At 36.0% G+C, this 18,162-nt stretch overlaps 1 protein-coding gene across 1 annotated transcript in view; it reads left to right on the forward strand.

The window, feature by feature from the left end:
* The window catches only part of LOC108574465, an 84,475-nt gene that overhangs the window by 22,245 nt on the left and 44,068 nt on the right, over nucleotides 1-18,162 (forward strand). Inside the window, exons 4-8 of the mRNA XM_017937065.1 lie at nucleotides 181-823; nucleotides 2,443-3,271; nucleotides 3,491-3,568; nucleotides 4,810-5,015; nucleotides 5,832-6,067. Of these exons, the coding sequence (XP_017792554.1) occupies nucleotides 181-823; nucleotides 2,443-3,271; nucleotides 3,491-3,568; nucleotides 4,810-5,015; nucleotides 5,832-6,067 (1,992 nt within the window). The remainder of the gene's footprint in view (nucleotides 1-180; nucleotides 824-2,442; nucleotides 3,272-3,490; nucleotides 3,569-4,809; nucleotides 5,016-5,831; nucleotides 6,068-18,162) is intronic.

Genomic DNA, 18,162 nt, shown 5'->3' on the forward strand with positions numbered 1-18,162 from the left:
ATTACATATAGTAAAAATAACACATCGGATATTATTAAATATACAAAAATCAACGTACTGGTTATTTCTTGTTCCATTTTTTCCGGTAAGGATGACACTTTCGTCGACACTCGAAACAGCAAAAATTTCACTTTTACCACCAATCGGTGCAATAAATTATCGATTGCACTTTGTGTACAGGTCCACCCACACGTTGGTCAGCGGCGAGGAAATCGCCGGAACTGCGCATATATCGGAGCTTGCCGTCTCGTCATCAAGAATACCGAGAAATCATCAACAAGAACGAAATCGTAAAACTCCTCGACACAGAAAGTTCGAACACCGATGAAAAGGAACGAGTTGCCACCGAGGCAAACGAACAGTCCGGCGAGTGTAATGGTTCCGCGAGAAACGATCCGTACAAAGATGCAACGGTGAGGAACGAAACGATTATCTTTGAAAAATGCACACTACGATACGACACCAACGAACGAACGAACGCAAAACGAGGGGAGAAATTATCGAATAAGCAGGAAGAGGACGTGCCATCTTCAGATGCCATAAAAGCGAAGAGAAACGAGCGATTCGTTGCAACGAACGATAATAAAGCGAAAATAGAAGAGCAAGACGAGTCGACAAGTAGTCAAGAGCAAACTACGCCGAGAGTTTCTTTGATAAAGCCACCGAAGATATTAACGAAATTCATCTCGCCGGAGATTAAATCGACCCAAGTTAAGCATGGAGAAAGAAAATCGAATATTCCTATATTCAGGAGGAGCTCCAAGGAATTCGAGGACATCAGAAGCCCGCAAGAATCACCGAAACGTTCTCTCATCCCTCAAAGGTAGTGTTTTCTTGCTATTCAATTGTTACGTTGTCTTTTTGTTGATATCTGCTATTAGTTTGCTAAAGTTCTTCCAATTTTAGTATCGAAGAACGTGCTTGCTGCTTAATTTTCCATAAATAAGACAAATTTAATAAATTTTATTTGGCGGAGTTAGTCAATTTGGTTTTTAAGTGGCTCGTATATGGTTCTTAGCGACGAAATTAGATCTTATTATGGAACATTAGGACCCTTGGAAAAAGTAATACTTTTAGTGTTTGCTGATGTTCACTGCGATTTTCTTTCAAAGTTTCTTTAATTTGGAATTTCGAACGGATCTTCGTATACATAGGGAAGATTAAAAGAATATGCTTTAGGGTTATTTGGTAATTACATGCATCAAAAATTGGAGGGCTGATTTTAAAGAGTAGACATGAATGTGTGAGCTTCATGCGACCCATTCTGAGTCTTTTGAAGATTTAATGTTAGCAAAAGAGTTGTAATATTTTTGGTGATTACTTTCTGTTAATATTTTCTTTATTTACTGTTCTATATATTTAGCTTACTTGAGAAGTTAGTAGTTGAAAAATCATTTGGTATCAAATAACATCGCTAAGGTAATTTTTGTAACGTTTAAAAGGAATGTGAAAAATGCATTCGTACGTGGTATTGACATTTGCTTATCTGGCATACTTTCGTCTCGAATTTACAATGATGTCATGCATTTTTTAAGCATTGTCACGCTAAAATACTTGCATGTTTATAAACAATAGATCAAATTAACAGTATGAAGTAAGAAATGTGAAAAATGACGACGAATTGAAGAAAGTAGATTCACCTGTTAAATGCGATCGTTTTTCGGAAGGAAATGAAATGTTTTTAAGTGTGTATACTCACGTTCATAACTGAAACTTACTGAATTCTATTGAAATTTACCAAAAGCTACTAACATCTGCTGAATTGTACTAATCTCTATCGAAATCTTTCGAAACCTATGGAAATCTACTAAAATCTACTTGCTGAATGTGAAACAAATTTCATTGTCGTTACGAGTTTAATATAAAATTATTTGACACAGAAAAGTCTGTGAAGAAAAAATCAAACACAACATTTCACCTACTAATCCCTTAAAATCAGATCTTAATTTTTATCAAACTAATTTCCATATACGCTTACAGTGCCCATTTCTGTATCTTCCTTTAACAATTTTCGATGTTCTTGTGAAAGTATCGTGAAACCGCTCCGGATCTCCACTGTTTGGACATTTTTATGTCCACATACGTTTCCAAGAGAAAAATTTATACAAACTATTTCAAATATTAACCCTTTCGCTGCGGCAGATTTAAGGCAAAATCTTTCGTTCTGGCGTTTTTTAAAAATTGAAAGATTAGAATTAAACATTTATCGTTTCAAAATTTTTGTCATTAAATTAAAATGGAAATGCTTATAGGGCAAAAATGAAGGATTAAATTAAGCTGCAAGTGTGCCAAAACTCACCAACAGCAGCAAAGGGCCAACAGCAGTGAAAGGGTTAAATCTCGAAACAAAATTGAATAATTTGATTCCCTATACAAGGGTTAATCAATACGTTCAGTTACTTTTCGCCATTTCACTGGATAACACGCAATACTATTTTTCAGATACCGAGGGAGCACTGATGATCTGCGACGCAGTCGCGAGGATATAAGCGTGCCCAGCTTAATCCCCAAATTAATCTCTCCGAGAAGCAAGGAGGATCGTTTGAAACGACAGGACAGCAAGGACGACATCCGGTGCGTGCCGAAGACAGCTCGAAAGGACTCGAAGGAAGAAACGCGAAGCACCGCGTTCCAATCGGTGGCTAAGGAGGATTCTAAGCACGGTATTCGGCTGTTCCGACGGGACAACAGCCGCGAGGACGTGGGTAGGGAGAGCGCAAATTCAAATGCGAATAGCGCGGCCGTTGCTGCAAAAGGAAAGCAAGTCGGCAAAGAGGAGAAGCAGGAGAGGACGGAGGAACGCGTGGGCGTCTCGAGCACGTCGAAATCGAAGTCAACGGTGCACGAACAAGGCAGGACGAAGGTACCAGGCAGAGAAGGCAGCAAGGAAAGCCGCGATGGCAAGTCATCGAGAAACGACGAGGAGGAGCCGTGTGTAGAGCAGTATGAGAGAGTGAGAACAGAAGAGGCGGCCAACGAACAGACGATGCTCGACGTGGTCGTCACCGACGAGAAACTGCTGGAAGAGCAAGAAGGCGTGAAGAAAGGCGAGAAGGAGGTGAAAAAGGAGATACATGCAACGGAGGCGGACAAAGAGGAAGAAAGCTCGATGGTCGAAGTGGTAGAAGCGTTGGAGAATAACAAGAACGTGGACTCTATGAAGGAGACCGCTGAAAGTTTAGTTGAAAATCCTGAAACTGATGTCACTGCTTTGGGAACGTATGAAAGGAAGGATACTGTTCATGGGAGAAAGTCCGACGAGTTTCAAGTGGTTAGTAGGTGGTTGTGTTTATAAAGCGATCGGTGGTTTGAACGTTTCTGTCAGTTTCGCTGTAATACGTTGCATAATTTGATAATCGAGAAATTCTCTATGATAGATTTTCTGAAATCAATGTTTAATTAGCGAGTTGTTGAGAGTGATACTTTTGAACGTAAATATTTGACAGCATAAATACACAACGTTGGTTTTTGTTTTTATCACAACGTTCAGGTGCGGCGGAAGTTTTCCAAGGAGGAATTTTCGAACCCCGATGATACGGATGATACTCCCAACAAACGCTGCTCCAGTGTAAGTTTCTTAATTACATTGTGTTCATTTTTGTCAAGCATTGGCAATTTGGCAACTTTATTGGCGATCAAAAGGGTGGTCAAAAGAAAAGACTTTAAGAAAAGTCTGAACATGATTAATAAAACATGATGAAGTGCATTAACTGTATTCATGGCGAAATTTGCTAGAAAGTCATTTCAGAAATTAATATACAATGTTTGTGTGAAAAGTCCCTGATAACATGACAGCTTTGAAACAATTTTCTTTACAGGATGGCCCATAAGTCGCTTTACTATTTAGAAATTTAATAAAATTTGGATGTTTCAATTATTTGTATTTTTTTTGATACAATGAAATATAGAGAATGGAATTTTTTTAGACTACATATGGAAACTGATTTTTCCATGAGAAAATTCCGAAGGACAATTGTTTACAATCTGAAACTAAAATTTTAAATTCAATTTATTCAATTTTTAAACGACGAAGTGATTTATGAGTCACCACTTTTACTCGTGTCAAAACAAGATAATTAAACACCTCTGGGTATAACCTTCGCAAGTTGAATGCTGGAAAACAAACGTATTAACGAAATTGGTGTATTGATGCCTTAGAATGAAATTTTATTTTCTAAGAATGTATTTATGAAGGAAGGAATATAGACATTCGTCTTTAGAATTTTAATCTCTTGGCTTACATATAAAATCATAGAATCAGAAAATAAATTTAAGGTAGATATTTTAAACCCATGTAAATACTTTATGAGTCTATAAATTATAAGACCTTCTTTTAAGAAAATTGTGGGATTCCCATCGTCCCTTTATACCTGAGACTGACCTGTTCAGTGTAGAAGTCTATCAACTATCTTACAATCAATAAAACTGCAATCTCCCCTTTCACAAATGGAATAATATTCCTATTTAAAGTTTCCAAAACAAATCAGTTATATTCTGTTCCCCCCAAAAATTAACTATTTCAATCATTTTTAAATAAATATTTCCATTCTCGTGAAATAGAAATTATAAATTATACCAGTTTAGGTATACCTCAAACAAGTATTTTCTGTGAAGGAAGAAATTATTCAGAGTAGGGGCAGAAAAAGGAAACGTTAAAAATTTAACATGTTTGCTATTTTCGTTTGAAACAACGTTTCAACCATAAGCTTCCCTTATGCGAAAGGTAATTTATGCAATAGGATTGCATAATTTAGATAATAGATAAATTACATCGTTAAATAATAGAATAAATTTCTGAATTTTTCATAGCATTTGTCTCCCGAAGCAAGTCCACTGAGCACAAGATCATCGAGATATAGTCCAAGGGAGAGTGAGAGCGAACCAACCCCAGCGCTTCCACGGAAAACGGCAGATTCGTGCTCAGCATCCCAAAGAATACGAGATGCAATCACGAGGACCAGGAGAGAATCGAACAGCAGTGCTAGATACGAGAGTAGCGGTAGCGAGAGCGTAAGGTGTGTGTAATTTAAATCTTGCGACACTTAAAACGCAAAATTCAGCGTTCAGCTCATAGCACGTGCTTTGAATAACTGAATAATCGGTGAAGAAAATTCTGATAATTAGAATAGAATATAGTTTCGTTTCAAGTTCCAAAGCGGTGAACAAAATTGTAATAATTAGAGTAGAATACAGTTCTGTTTCAAATTCCAAATTTCAAAGTTCATTGAACAATCGATGAACAATATTCTGATAATTAGAGTAGAATGTAGTGTTGTAAGTTCCAGATTTCAAACTTCTTTGCATAATCAGTGAACAGAATTTTGATAATTAAAATGGAATGTAGGTTCGTTCCAAAGTTTTTATTTTATTTTCCTTTTCGTGATACATTATTTTTGTCTAAAAGTACACAGTTAAGATTAACAGGAATTTATCACCCTTCGATCTATTTTACATAATTTAAACATTGTACATTTCGAAGTTAAATTTGCTCGATATCACGTTCGATATCGCAAATACATAGAGATAACTTTGTACTTCAGAAAGTTTGAATATTTTCATAATTTGTCGAGTGGAACGTGAAGCGTGTCACAGAATGTTAAATTTTACGTCTTTCTGTATACGAGGTAATTCAAGAAATAACGACATCGAATTACTAAAATTTTTTTAACTATTTTAATCTGATTATCAGAATTACCTTAAACGCAAAATGACTTGTTAGGTAATATTATATACGAATAAAATTTAATTAATGTATATTTTACGTTATTCGATAAGTATCAAGCAATCTAGTGATAATTATTTCATGTATTTATTGAACATTTCTTGATTAGATTCAGCGAGATTGGCCTTCATGGGTACGTAGAACTGGCTAGGAAAGTAAAGTTCTTCAGTGGAAACGGAAATGGTACTATTCCGTCGACGATCGGAAGTGATGAAGTAGTGCAACGCGATAGCGCAACAAGTGCAGGGGAAGATGAGCCGCACGATGATAATCATGGAAGAACAGGTCCCGTTTCTTCTCAAGGAAGAAGCATGCTTCGAAGAAGAAGGCAATTCGATGCTCAAGGTATGTAAACATGAATTTTCCCTTGGTTTTACCAAATGACTTACTTGTTTTTTATATCTCTCTTACATGCACAGTGGTAAATATGTAAACAGAGACGTATTTAGATAGTGTGCACATATTAGGTTACAGATTTATTTATTTTTTATAACTGAGAAATGTCCACAAGAAATGACCAATTAAAATTAGTAATTGAAATTAATTATTATAAAATTAGTCAACAATTCTTCTATTTTGATTTCAAAATATTATTATACGCACGTGAATTTTCTAGAATTAATTTATACATATTTTTCGTGTAATTAAAGTCGCATCTAATTTGTCAGTTATTTCAAGAACAACTTCCGATCAACGTATCAAACTTTTCGTAATTTTTATCACGACGTAATGATTTTCAATTAGACAATCATATCTTTCCTTCAAGCCACGTTATTTCGCATAAACAACAAACAAAAGTGACTCCAAATCAAAATCTCCAAAGCCTCCATTATCAACGTCGTTCGAACCATTTAAAATCTCAGAGTGCATAACAAGTTTCATTCATTAAAAAACAAAAAAAACGAAAGTAATCGCGAAACGAGCGCAGCGCAAACGATCCGAGAAACAATTCGAACTCCACCGACGGACAGAATTTCTTTTAGAAATTGAACAATTCTAAATCGAACAACACGCCATTTTCTCACGATCACCGCTGGCCTAAACGAACGAAGTCGTGCGCGTTAATCGAACATAGACACGGTGCATAATTCGCCTAAAATTTCGGTCGATATCGTGAGTCACAAGGTTCGTTGTCGCGGGCGTGACACATAAATCGAACAAACGAAACAGGCAGCGATATGGTGAAACACGCATAATCGACAAGTACAGTGATTGTCACTTAACATCGTACACCTAGGGGTCGGGCCGATTTTTTGCAAACACCACCCCAATCTCCTGATACGAATGTAATTGAACATGTGTGGAACGAATTAGACAGGAAAGTACGATTACACGATATTACAAATAAGGAAAGTCTTAGAAAAGCTTTACAAGAGGAATGGTTAAGTATAACTCCTGAATTTTGTGAAAATTTTGTAAAATCAGTTCCTCGATGACTAACATGTGTTGAAAATGCATTTGGTTACTCTACAAAATATTAATACAAGTTATTTATTATTATTGTAAAAATGTATCTAATTCTTTCTGTACGATTTTCACTCACAGCTAGGTTTCATACGTAACGACAAATTTTCTCTAATTTGCTAAGTATTACTAAACATTTTATTATAGTTTTGCTGTATGTCAAATAAAGAAGCATTTTAACCCTCATCCGTCCCTCAGTTTCGCAACTTAACCCTACTGCGTTCTTCGTTTTGACTGTACACTTAAGACTTTTGGATCAAAAAGGACCTAAGACCTTATGTGAAACAATTTTTTTTTCCAACGCGACATATGAACCTAGACAATAAACGTTTAAAATAACGTTAAGGAACGTAAACTTGATAACAGCAAAAATGACTAAAAATATAAAAAGGCGGTGGGTCAAAAAAGACCCGAAGACCGCTCCAGGGTTAATAGGTCCCTCGGTGTCAATTTGACACAATGGTAAAAAATCAACTAAACGAAAAGATAAATAATTAATTTTGTACATTCTTTTATTAAATATAGAAAATCCACAAAAAATATTTTTCTACAAATAGCCGAATAATACAATTTTTTACCGGAAAAATGTGTCAAACTGACACCGAGGGACGGACGAGGGTTAATCGTTTGGTACAATTTTCACGTTTTATTGAAAAAAAAAAAGAAACTGCCGAACCGCTAGGTGTACGATTTTAAGTGACAGCCACTGTAGGGTATATAAACGCGGTATCAGCAGGCGCGAGCACATTTATATTCCTAGCTGCTCAAAAGGCACAGCCATAACTAATAGTCGTAGACATACTAATTATCGTACGAGCGAGTAACATTTCGCTTTCGCGGCCGCCTCCCCGCGTTCATGTGTTTCCATACAGTGGCGTGTGTGCAAGACGCGTAATCGCGTGTCTAGCGTGAATGTAAATGAAACGTTTGATGCTTTTGTTTCGACATTGTGTGCTTCGAGCAACGGCATTAATATGTAAATGGAAATGGAACGGGGCGCTTATAATTCGCGAATCTGTGCCTCGGCTCCCTGTGATATTATAATGCCCGCTTAATGAATCACGATCGTGTAAAAGATATCTTGGTGTAATACTTAGATCGGCCAGGATAGGAATTTTAACGAAAGTAGACAACACGATCTTTCTAGTTTCGAAACTGTGCTTCGATATTAGGAAAAAATAACGCGCGCAAGCACCGCCGCGTAAATTCTCGTAACAACGTTATAAAATTGTGTAACCGTAAAATTGTGGTTGTAGTTCAGCGTTAGCTGCTTTGAAATTATCCTGTGGCAACAGGAATTTTTTTTTACTGAGATTAGGACTAGTGTTTATGTGATAGATTGGAAGATTTCGTCTTGACGAAGAGGATGCAAATTTTAGGTTGGTGTGTATGAAACGTCGTTTTTTTTTTTAAATTACACTTCAGATACGTTGTGTTTCTTCAAAAAATAAGGTATTTAATCAGAACAATTTCCACACGATTCTATATACACTACCGACCAAAAGTTTGAAATCACCTCCCAATTTTCATCAGTACTGAATCTGCTACTAATTTTTCATAGACTCGATATGGATATTGTGGAGATAAATAGCAATTTATCTCATATCGATTGATTTGAATGATACAAAATTCGTTAAAAAATTCTTAAAGCTGCAGACTTCTTTCTGGGAATTTTTGTGTAACTTGCAATGCACAGTGATTCCAAACTTTCGGCCGGTAGTGTATACACTTTTACCAATGATTAACTAGTTTCGTTGTTCCAAATTTATAAAAATTATTAGTCTTTGAATGGAAAATTTATTTGAATACTACTTTCACAGTGTCTTCGTTTCGTAATAATTTATTTGTTGAAGTAATTGTTCAAAATTGTTCACTTTAATACTCAACACGATGCATTTATCAATAATCATTTAAACAAACGAATGGTAAAAGATAAGTTAATTATCTTAACGTGAAGAAACAACAATGTTAATCTGTTTTAGAGAATTCGATCTAATATTCATAATAGTCATTTCTGCGATTATGACATTCGTTTCTCTACATTTTTTGGCTGACCATGTAAACTTGAATTAAGTATAAGTTTTAATATACTGAGTGGGCCACGTAAAGCAGATCACCTAATTATCTTCTCTGCTTATGGTGGTACAAAAAAATTTTGTTCAAAGGGTGAACAAGATGGAAGAGAATCTGTTTTGATAGAAGAAATGGCAAAAAATGAAAGAAACTTTCACATTCAATTAAAAATCTTATATTTAAATATTTATTGTAAAAAACATAGGTGACTTTGAAAAAAAAAAAACAGAAAAATGAACATTTTATAAAATGAATTTTCTTTCCTTTTCTTTTCTCACCCTATATATCAGATACGTTCTAAAACCCACGATGGTAAAGATTAATATTACTTTTTCAATCAATTGTATTTTATGAATGAAACAAAACAAACTTCGAGAGATAAAGTGACAATGAAAACATCAGAAACGAATTAAAATCCACTAGAATTTCAAAATTGATTTCACTATAACAATTTTACTTTCACCAACATCGAAAAAACCTTTCCTCTCGAATCTCACTGAACAATGGGAGATTCGAACTCGAAATTATAATTTCCTCCTATTTATCTCACATTAATAAAAGCACACATTAGCAGTGTGCTTGCCAAACGACGCTACACGATCCTCTACCGCGATAAGTCCATCGATTATCGAAACCATTGGCATACTGGCCCGCATGAAACCAGTCGGTGTTTCCCGTGAAACCTACGAACGTCAAAGTAGTATTATCATCGTCGCGTACGTAGTATCGTTTCCGTATCAGCGTCCAAACACGCAATTATCGATAAGGAAAAATTTTGTAAAACGCGTCGGTGAATATTAAAAAAAAAAAAAATAAACACGCGTGTGTGAAATAACCGATGTTCATCGAAGTGGCCGTTATTAGAACAAAGGAGAGAAATATCGATGGGACGATAGTTTCATACGAACGCTATTTCAAGACAGGATAAATTTATCATTGTTGTCGTAATTAACAGTGGAAAGAAAGAAAGTCGATGTACCCCGAGGCAAAATCTACATTGTTCCCGCACACGTCTGGTTGTCCGCGAATTCGCATGATATAAGCGCGAGCAGCGAGCCGAGTTGAATGCAAATCGCGCGTTTCACGGCGTGAGATATCCATCGTATCTGGAGGGACGAGCATCCTGCAAACATGGACGTGAGAAGAATATTTCAGCTATTAATCACGGTCTTCGTGTCCGTGTATTTTTTACTCTTCTACGCCGCGTTCGTCGTTGTTCTTTACTTTCTCTGGATAGGCAACTTGTCCACGGAACCCGCTGCGACGTTGAAATAAAAAGATCCCCGCGAATGCCTCTGATGGTAAAACAGCCTCGTTTCGATTCGAACCAACGTTCCATTCGCGTACAATTAAAATAGACAAATAGAAACGAATCTAGAACTCTAGGATTTTGTGCAGTCTCGCTCGGGAAAAGTATAGCGGTCGGAAGAATTGTACCGCGAATTAACGTGGCATTGCATATATTTCATTCTTGCATTCGCGTTTGAATTTAGTCCGAGTCGTTCGCCGTGATTTCTTTTTTTTTTTTCCTCCTCGACGAGTTGAACGTTGTGAAACGTAGAATCACGCTTAAAATATAATTGAAGAATCGAGGGGAAAAAGGACGAAGGTCCATTTTTATTTATTATGGTAGCTTTGAATGGAAAGTTCAAAGTTACTGCCATTTAAACTATAACAGTTTTGGAATTAGTATCATATTTGAAGAGTCAAGAGAAAAGGGATGAATTATTATGATATTTAAATACATATGAATGTATTTTTTATTGTAGAATTCAGTTTTGCATTTAGAAATGGGAAAAATGGTGAAAGTACCACGTTACTGCCATTTAAACAATAACAATGCATGGGAAAAAAGTGAGGGTACCGGTGTTTGTATGGAAAAACGATGACAGTATACATTGTACAGTGTCTTTGTGCTATTTTAATCCATTTTTTAATCGTTACTGTAAAGAAAGTGTTAATTAATTCGATAAAATCCGGAGAATTAGTACAGATCTTCAATGTTTACAGTTTTACTCAAAATAACGTGTAACAAATATTTTACATATTTGGATGAACAATAAGTATTACGCTTGCACAGAAAATTTCTATGAAAAAGCAGGATGTGTAATATCAGTGTATGAGTTTCTAGTTCGTTTTCTATATCATTGCGATTGATAAACTTGCAGAATTCTCTGAAGCTTTTTGTTGCTCGAATAATAAATAAAACAAACATTCTTACATTTGCACTAAAATTCCATTTCTTTTTCCACGGTTCTTCTAAAAAAAAATATTAAAAAAGGGAGCATAGAATCGCGCAATGTTTCGTACGAAGAGCTGCGCTTAAGAGTTAAAAGCCCTCATACTGCACGAAATCAGAAAGCTGATATTCTACTCTGCCTTCCTGCACAGACTTTTTTCTTCTTTTTTCTTTTAGAAACACTTATGGTCTTTGTGGATGAGTAACCTGTGTAATAGAATTCAACCTTGAACAGTATACACACTGTAGCTTATTTTACAATAATTTGTCTTTACCTTAATACCAAATTAAACAGAATCTCGTTGAAACTGAAATCTGAAATTTATCACTGCGAAATATGTCAAATTGTTTTTACAAACACTCGTCCTTTTTCTCTCCCATACTCTTCACATCGTCCCGACTCTTCCATTATATTCTCTCGATCGATCTTTTGTCGGAAATACGAAAACCGTTCGTTAGATCGAGCTATTGACCATTGGATCATTTATCACGCTTCCATCGAAGGAAATTCGTATAATTAGGGGAATTCTAATAACATGTAATATCGCGTAACGGCCTCCTGGTTGAATCACGGTTCAGAAGCCGTTCCTGAAAACGTGAGAACACAGTACAGACACTTTTAGATCTGCTTCTAATTAATTAGCAGCCCCGTAGGATAATGCTCCTGTCGGGTGTGTACAAGGTATATAGGAGGAAACCTGTTGTCTCGATTGTTTCCTTCCGTGCGGCAAACGCAAATTTTTGTTTTGTAATATACATAGGGCCGGGGAGAGGTTGGCTCGAGCGCGAGAGAAGCGGGCGAGCGAGCAGGTGAGACGAAGCGAAGCGGTGCTCAGGGAAACAGCATAGAAATAATAGTGTATATAACAACGTTCTCTGTTTCGCTCTATAGTCCGCTCACTTGCGACGCTTATACAAGGTGTCGCGAAGTCAACGTAAGCGCAGCAACTTTTGCGTAGTTTCTCTGTCGCTTCTCGTATCAGTTGAAAGCATTTTTTCCTACTTTCTGTTCCACGAGCATTGCAATTACGTTTCTGACATTTGAATTGCACATTTGGTGGTGTTTTGCACAGTTCAGTTTTTGTTTAGATCCCTCGTGTTTTGTGTTAATCGTAGACTTGTGTATCTATCTCGTACAATTTGAATTGAACGAATTGAATAAGATTTTGTGTATACTATAAGTAATTTAATTATATATGGCGAAGAGTTTGTGAAAAAATCACGTCATTATTGAATTATTGTTATTTTTACCTTTATAAATTGAATAGAATTTCATTGGAATTGAAATCTTGATAATTTTGAAATTAAAGATAAATTATGTATAACGTGAAAGGAAAAATTAAGATTGAATATTTATTATTTAAACTATTTTCCCGCTAAGTTAAATATAATCTAACGTGTCAATTGACATTTTAAAATTAAAAATATTTTACACGCATCTCTATTATTTTTCTCCTTTTATTCCGGATTAAAGGTAATTGAATTACGTTCACTCAATTGCGCAGATAAATTAAAATGAAAAAAGTAGCACACTTTTCTCTAAAACTTATTTTATTTTTCATTCCGCACTGAAAATACTTTTCTATTACATTTCTATAATTTTCAGACATTTTATTTCACTAGATTTTAACACACCAGATCAGAAACGCTTGCATTAGAAGACATAATTCGTTGCATAAAATCGTACAGTCAAACACAACGTTCTTAAATCCATTATCCCATAACTATAACGCGACAACGTCAGTTTCTTCTCCCTGTACACTAACCTCTTACACCTCCCACGTTTCAATCTACACGAAACGGGCCAAAAAAGGTTAGCCAGCCTGCTGTATGTCGAATCGTTCGTCCATTGGTCGTTGTAGAAAATTAAAACTCGATCAGCGAGACGATTTTTTTTCTTTTTCCTTCGTTACTCGGTTTATTTACCACCAATTCGGTCGCGTCAAGGTAGACAAGATAAAGGCAGTTCGCATTAATCGCGCCTGTCAGCCGTAGGCATTGTTATCGTCGCGTTTCACGGACGCCACGGTCGGGCGGCAGGTTGACCGTTTGTTCGCGCCACCCGATGTACACGTCATAATATACACTATAGCGACGCCACTATAGAAGCTGTTCCGTGCCGTAGTAAGTGACCGATGCTGTGGGATTCAGGTGTGCCTCACGGCACAGACGCTCTCAGTTTAGCGGCGGTAGCCCACGCGAATCGCCAGTGCTACCTTTGACACTGTGTCGTTTACCTCGCCTTTGAGAACGATGACGAAAGCCGGCGAGTCCGTGGCGATTTCCGTCGCGCTACACTGGCCGCGGCCCTTGCGAACTTTCCAAGCCGTTCTGTGACAAAAGTTCGTGAACCTGGTGTGACGCAGGTGCGACACGGGATCGGCACCGCTCGTTGAAAGGGAAACGATCGACCAAGAGAGAGAAAGACAGTCTTCTCTGTCTCTTTCACTCTGTGTCCCTTTTGACAGGAATTAGCGTCCGTAGGATTGTAAACAGTGACACTGGTGCCGTGTGATTTTGCGACTTGTTTTGTTACGATGAGCACAAGTTATACAATATATCGTGATAAATATCATTTTTCTGTGGGTTCTCAAAGTATTTTGACCACGGTGTGTATGTAGGGTTCACGTGGAGTGTTAAATTCGATACCCTTGGCCACGACGTTTACAGTGTCATGTTTCCTTAAAGCTGCTTTTGTTTTGAGGTTATATACCAGAGTTTTCGTTTCGCGAACTTTCAAAACACCAGTTTGGATATTACTTTTAAGGGTCTATAGGCAATTCCTTCGATGGATAAATTTGATAGATGGAAAGTAAGGTATTGTAAAGAACTTTCTTTGCCGTGGAAACGGTTAAAACGAAACATTCGCACGATCCTAACCCATAAAGTTAAATAAACAATCAACGCCGCTGGGAGTCGTCGACAGTTCGAGTGCAGTTCGATGTTTTTTTCTTTTTTAAATTTTTCCGAAGATTGTTAGTTAACGTCGTAGCATGGTTTCGAGCGGGAAAAATTGAATGCGGGGATAGAGGAAATTAATTGTAACATATAAACGAGCGCGCAGAGAAATAATATCACCCGGCCGTTCTTTGTCCCACAAAAGTAGGCTATTTTCAGCGCGTTATTATGACGAACCAGAAAGGAAATAAATCGCGCCAAGCGGCATTGAACGTCTTCTAATTGCATCGAGTGTTCTCTATCGGTCTACTAAGTGTCTATAACCTATAACAGCGTTGTTTTCGAACAGTGTAAACGTGTCGACGATTCGGCAACAAGGTGCAATGCTAAATTTAGCTCGCGATTCGCGCGAATACCTTAAACGGTCATTTACATTTCGCGCTATAGAAATGTCGTAGAAGTAGAGTTTCTGTATCGGTGTCAGCGAGTAACCAGCCCGATTTTCTCTGTTACCTACTTGCTGCTGTTTAAAGTCCAAACGGTCTTTCTTTTAACCTATCTTCTATCGATTAATATTCGAGGCTCGTCCCTCCATTCTTTCTCGTTTCTCTTGTGTTCCACTGCGGCAGTTCGTGAACGTTGAAATTTGAACGCGACCACTTCGTGAAACCTGATCGCAAACATAGAAAATCATACACACGTGGACAAATGCTGGCCCGTGCCATTGACCAGGTAATTCATCAGCGCGTAAAAAGCGGGCGCAGAGTGTGCTAGCCATGCTGGGATTTTAACTCTTCCTGTTGTTCCATGTCTCGTCACCTCGGCGATACCGTCCTTATCTGTCACGAAAAATCGTGGAAAAAAAAGGCACGCGTTCGCTGGTTACGCCTTTGCGAGCGTTACGTGGATTATGCAAAGTTCGTGACGATCAACGAAGAGAGATCATTGTTGTTCCTTGGAAAATGGGAAAAGCGATATGCTACTGTTGATAAATATATATCAGGACACTTATTATGTTCGTATAGAAAGTATTGTATGATTTAAATTAGATTTCTTCGCCGAAGTTAGTATCATATGACTACAAAACAAAAAGTAAAGAAAATTGATGAAATTATATCTTCTTATAACCGTTTGAATTACATTATTAGAATGATTTACATTAGAGTGAATCATATTATTGTCTGAAATAAATTATTTATTATTCAACGGTCGTACAAATTTTTGTCATTCAACGGTGTTAAGCCTAATTATTAAGGAAATTTATTTTAAATATAAAAAGACAAGCATCAATCAAGTGCTTCGGCAGTAAAATTTAAAAAAGTTCAAAAAGTGCAGTTAAAAATATACATGGTGTTCGCGTTATTAATTTCCTAACCTAAAATAGAAGAGGATAAAGCTTCATTATTTTTTATACGCAATACGACAGCTTGAATTGATTTTCTAATTTACAATGATTTTCCGGTAATGATGATATTACGAATTTTTTTTAAATTGATAGTTCTAACTTTTTTCATATTATACAAAAGCTGTTGCTGAGACCAGTTCGACGACCAACAACAAACTCAATATCGTGTCAATGTTTGGTGTGGCATAATCGATGACGCACTGTTGGGATCTTATTTTTATGACGGCATCTTAAACGGAAATGAATATTTAAAAGTTTTATAGTACTTTTTCAGACTGAATTATTTTTTCTTGATTTTAATAATTTTTTAATGACCGTTTAGGTTTCTTTTACGTTCAATAAGTGTCCTAATACTTATGAATGATAATGTAGGTGGGAAGCATGTCATTCCTAATGATTCAAATTCTGGGTGTTTCAAATAGAAAGTTTGTCTATTTGTCAGCGGTCAGGTAGACAGGTGTTCGAATAGTTGTACAGGGTAAGTGAATAAGGACTATTGTCTAAAATAACTCGTTACCTATTGGTTGTACCCGAAAACGTTTTAAATAAATCATGTTACATTTTAATCTTACATTTCCTGAGATACCAAGGTTACCTGACAACGTAGCATTAACAAAAAGATACATTAACCTTGAAAAAACTCACTAGATCGCCTTGATATCTCAGAACATGTAAGATATGAAAAAATCAAATTGCATCTATACGATGAATCCTTTAAATTGCCACATAATTCATTTAAAACGTTTCTTGATACAACCAATAGCTAAACGAATTATTTTAAATAGTAGTTCTTATTGACTCATCCTGTATATTTGTAGGATTCATCCAGGTACGGTAGTTGTCTATTGTCAAGATCATAACGCGTGAATTGCTAAAATTTTTGAAAATTTCATGGAAAATCATTGGAAAAATTTCTGTCATATTCAAAAATTTGCAATCTCTTTTGCTAAATGTGAATTTCTATACTCGACAATAATTGTAATAATATTTATAAACAATACACTAGAGTTGTAATATTATAATTACATGTATAACGCAAATATAATATTATAATTACAGTGTATTGTTTATAAATATTATTACAATTATTGTCGAGTATAGAAATTACACGTATAATGCAAATTATACGAATTACATATGTATATAATGCAAATATTGCTTAAATCGGCAACGAAGGGAAATTCGATTTTTAATCGATCGATTAATTTACCTTTAAATCCCCTTTTCACCTCGTGTAATCGTCAACATGTTCGATAGGATAGTCCCTGAAGATCATTCTGTCGTGCCCATCAAGCTTTAATCGTTAACAAGCGGAATTCGTCCGTGGTTCATTAGTGGCCAAGAATAAACACGTTCATTACCTTTGCGAAATATTTGTTTAGGCTCGTAATTTGTCGATGTATCTCCCACTGATTCAATATGAACGGATTAATTATTTCTACCTAGTAATCAACGCTTTACTCACGGACAGATAATGAAGAACAAAGACCTCGAAAATAATTGTATTAATTGAACTGGCTTATCCAAGCATCGTCTAATAATACGTATTACAAATACGAGCTTTCTGTCGTATCGAAATGAACATACTCGTCAAATCTTAACCCTTTCACTATTCTCGAAGCCAAAAATATTTGACGAAGAATATGTTTTTTTTCTGTATTCACTCTTTTATTGTGCAATCTAACGACGTACATAATGGAACGATTTTGATTAATACGAGATAATTACAAGTGTGAAAACTTAAATATTGAGTATAATTATTAGGTCCTTTGGAAAGCACGTAGCTGTTTCATGATATCTCAGATATATTCGCGCTAGTTAATGTACTTATTTTAATAATAAAATTTTAAATACATATGGAATGTTTTGTAATAATCACTTTGTTTTACAAAAATTTTATTATTGAACTCCTTATTGCAAACGCATAAATTTGAAGAACATTTGTGACGTAATATGTTATACGAATTTGTACAAAAAAAAAAAAATGATATAACAAGTGTAATTAAGTATAACAGATATGCGCGTTTATTATCTACAAAAAATGGCGCATACGCAATATCCTAAGGAAAGAAGCTTACGTTAAATACACATAAAAAAATAAATTGATTATTACTGCAGAGAATCTCCACTAAAAATAGCAGTGCAAATTTCTAGGAAAAAGCTGCCAATCAACATATACGATATGCATAAACGATAACGTAAACGATCAGATGCATGCACTTTTCCATGCGATTGCCCACTTTCTCCGTATCGAAAGGATTAATGTGCTCTTCTTGAAATTCGATTAAGAGCAAATTTTCCTAGAGTTCTGTTCGCTGAAACACGTCGAAGTCGATCGATTTGTAACAGTAGTACGTGACG

Source organism: Habropoda laboriosa, unplaced genomic scaffold, assembly GCF_001263275.1.
Source record: "Habropoda laboriosa isolate 0110345459 unplaced genomic scaffold, ASM126327v1 scaffold172, whole genome shotgun sequence".
Lineage (NCBI taxonomy): Eukaryota > Metazoa > Arthropoda > Insecta > Hymenoptera > Apidae > Habropoda > Habropoda laboriosa.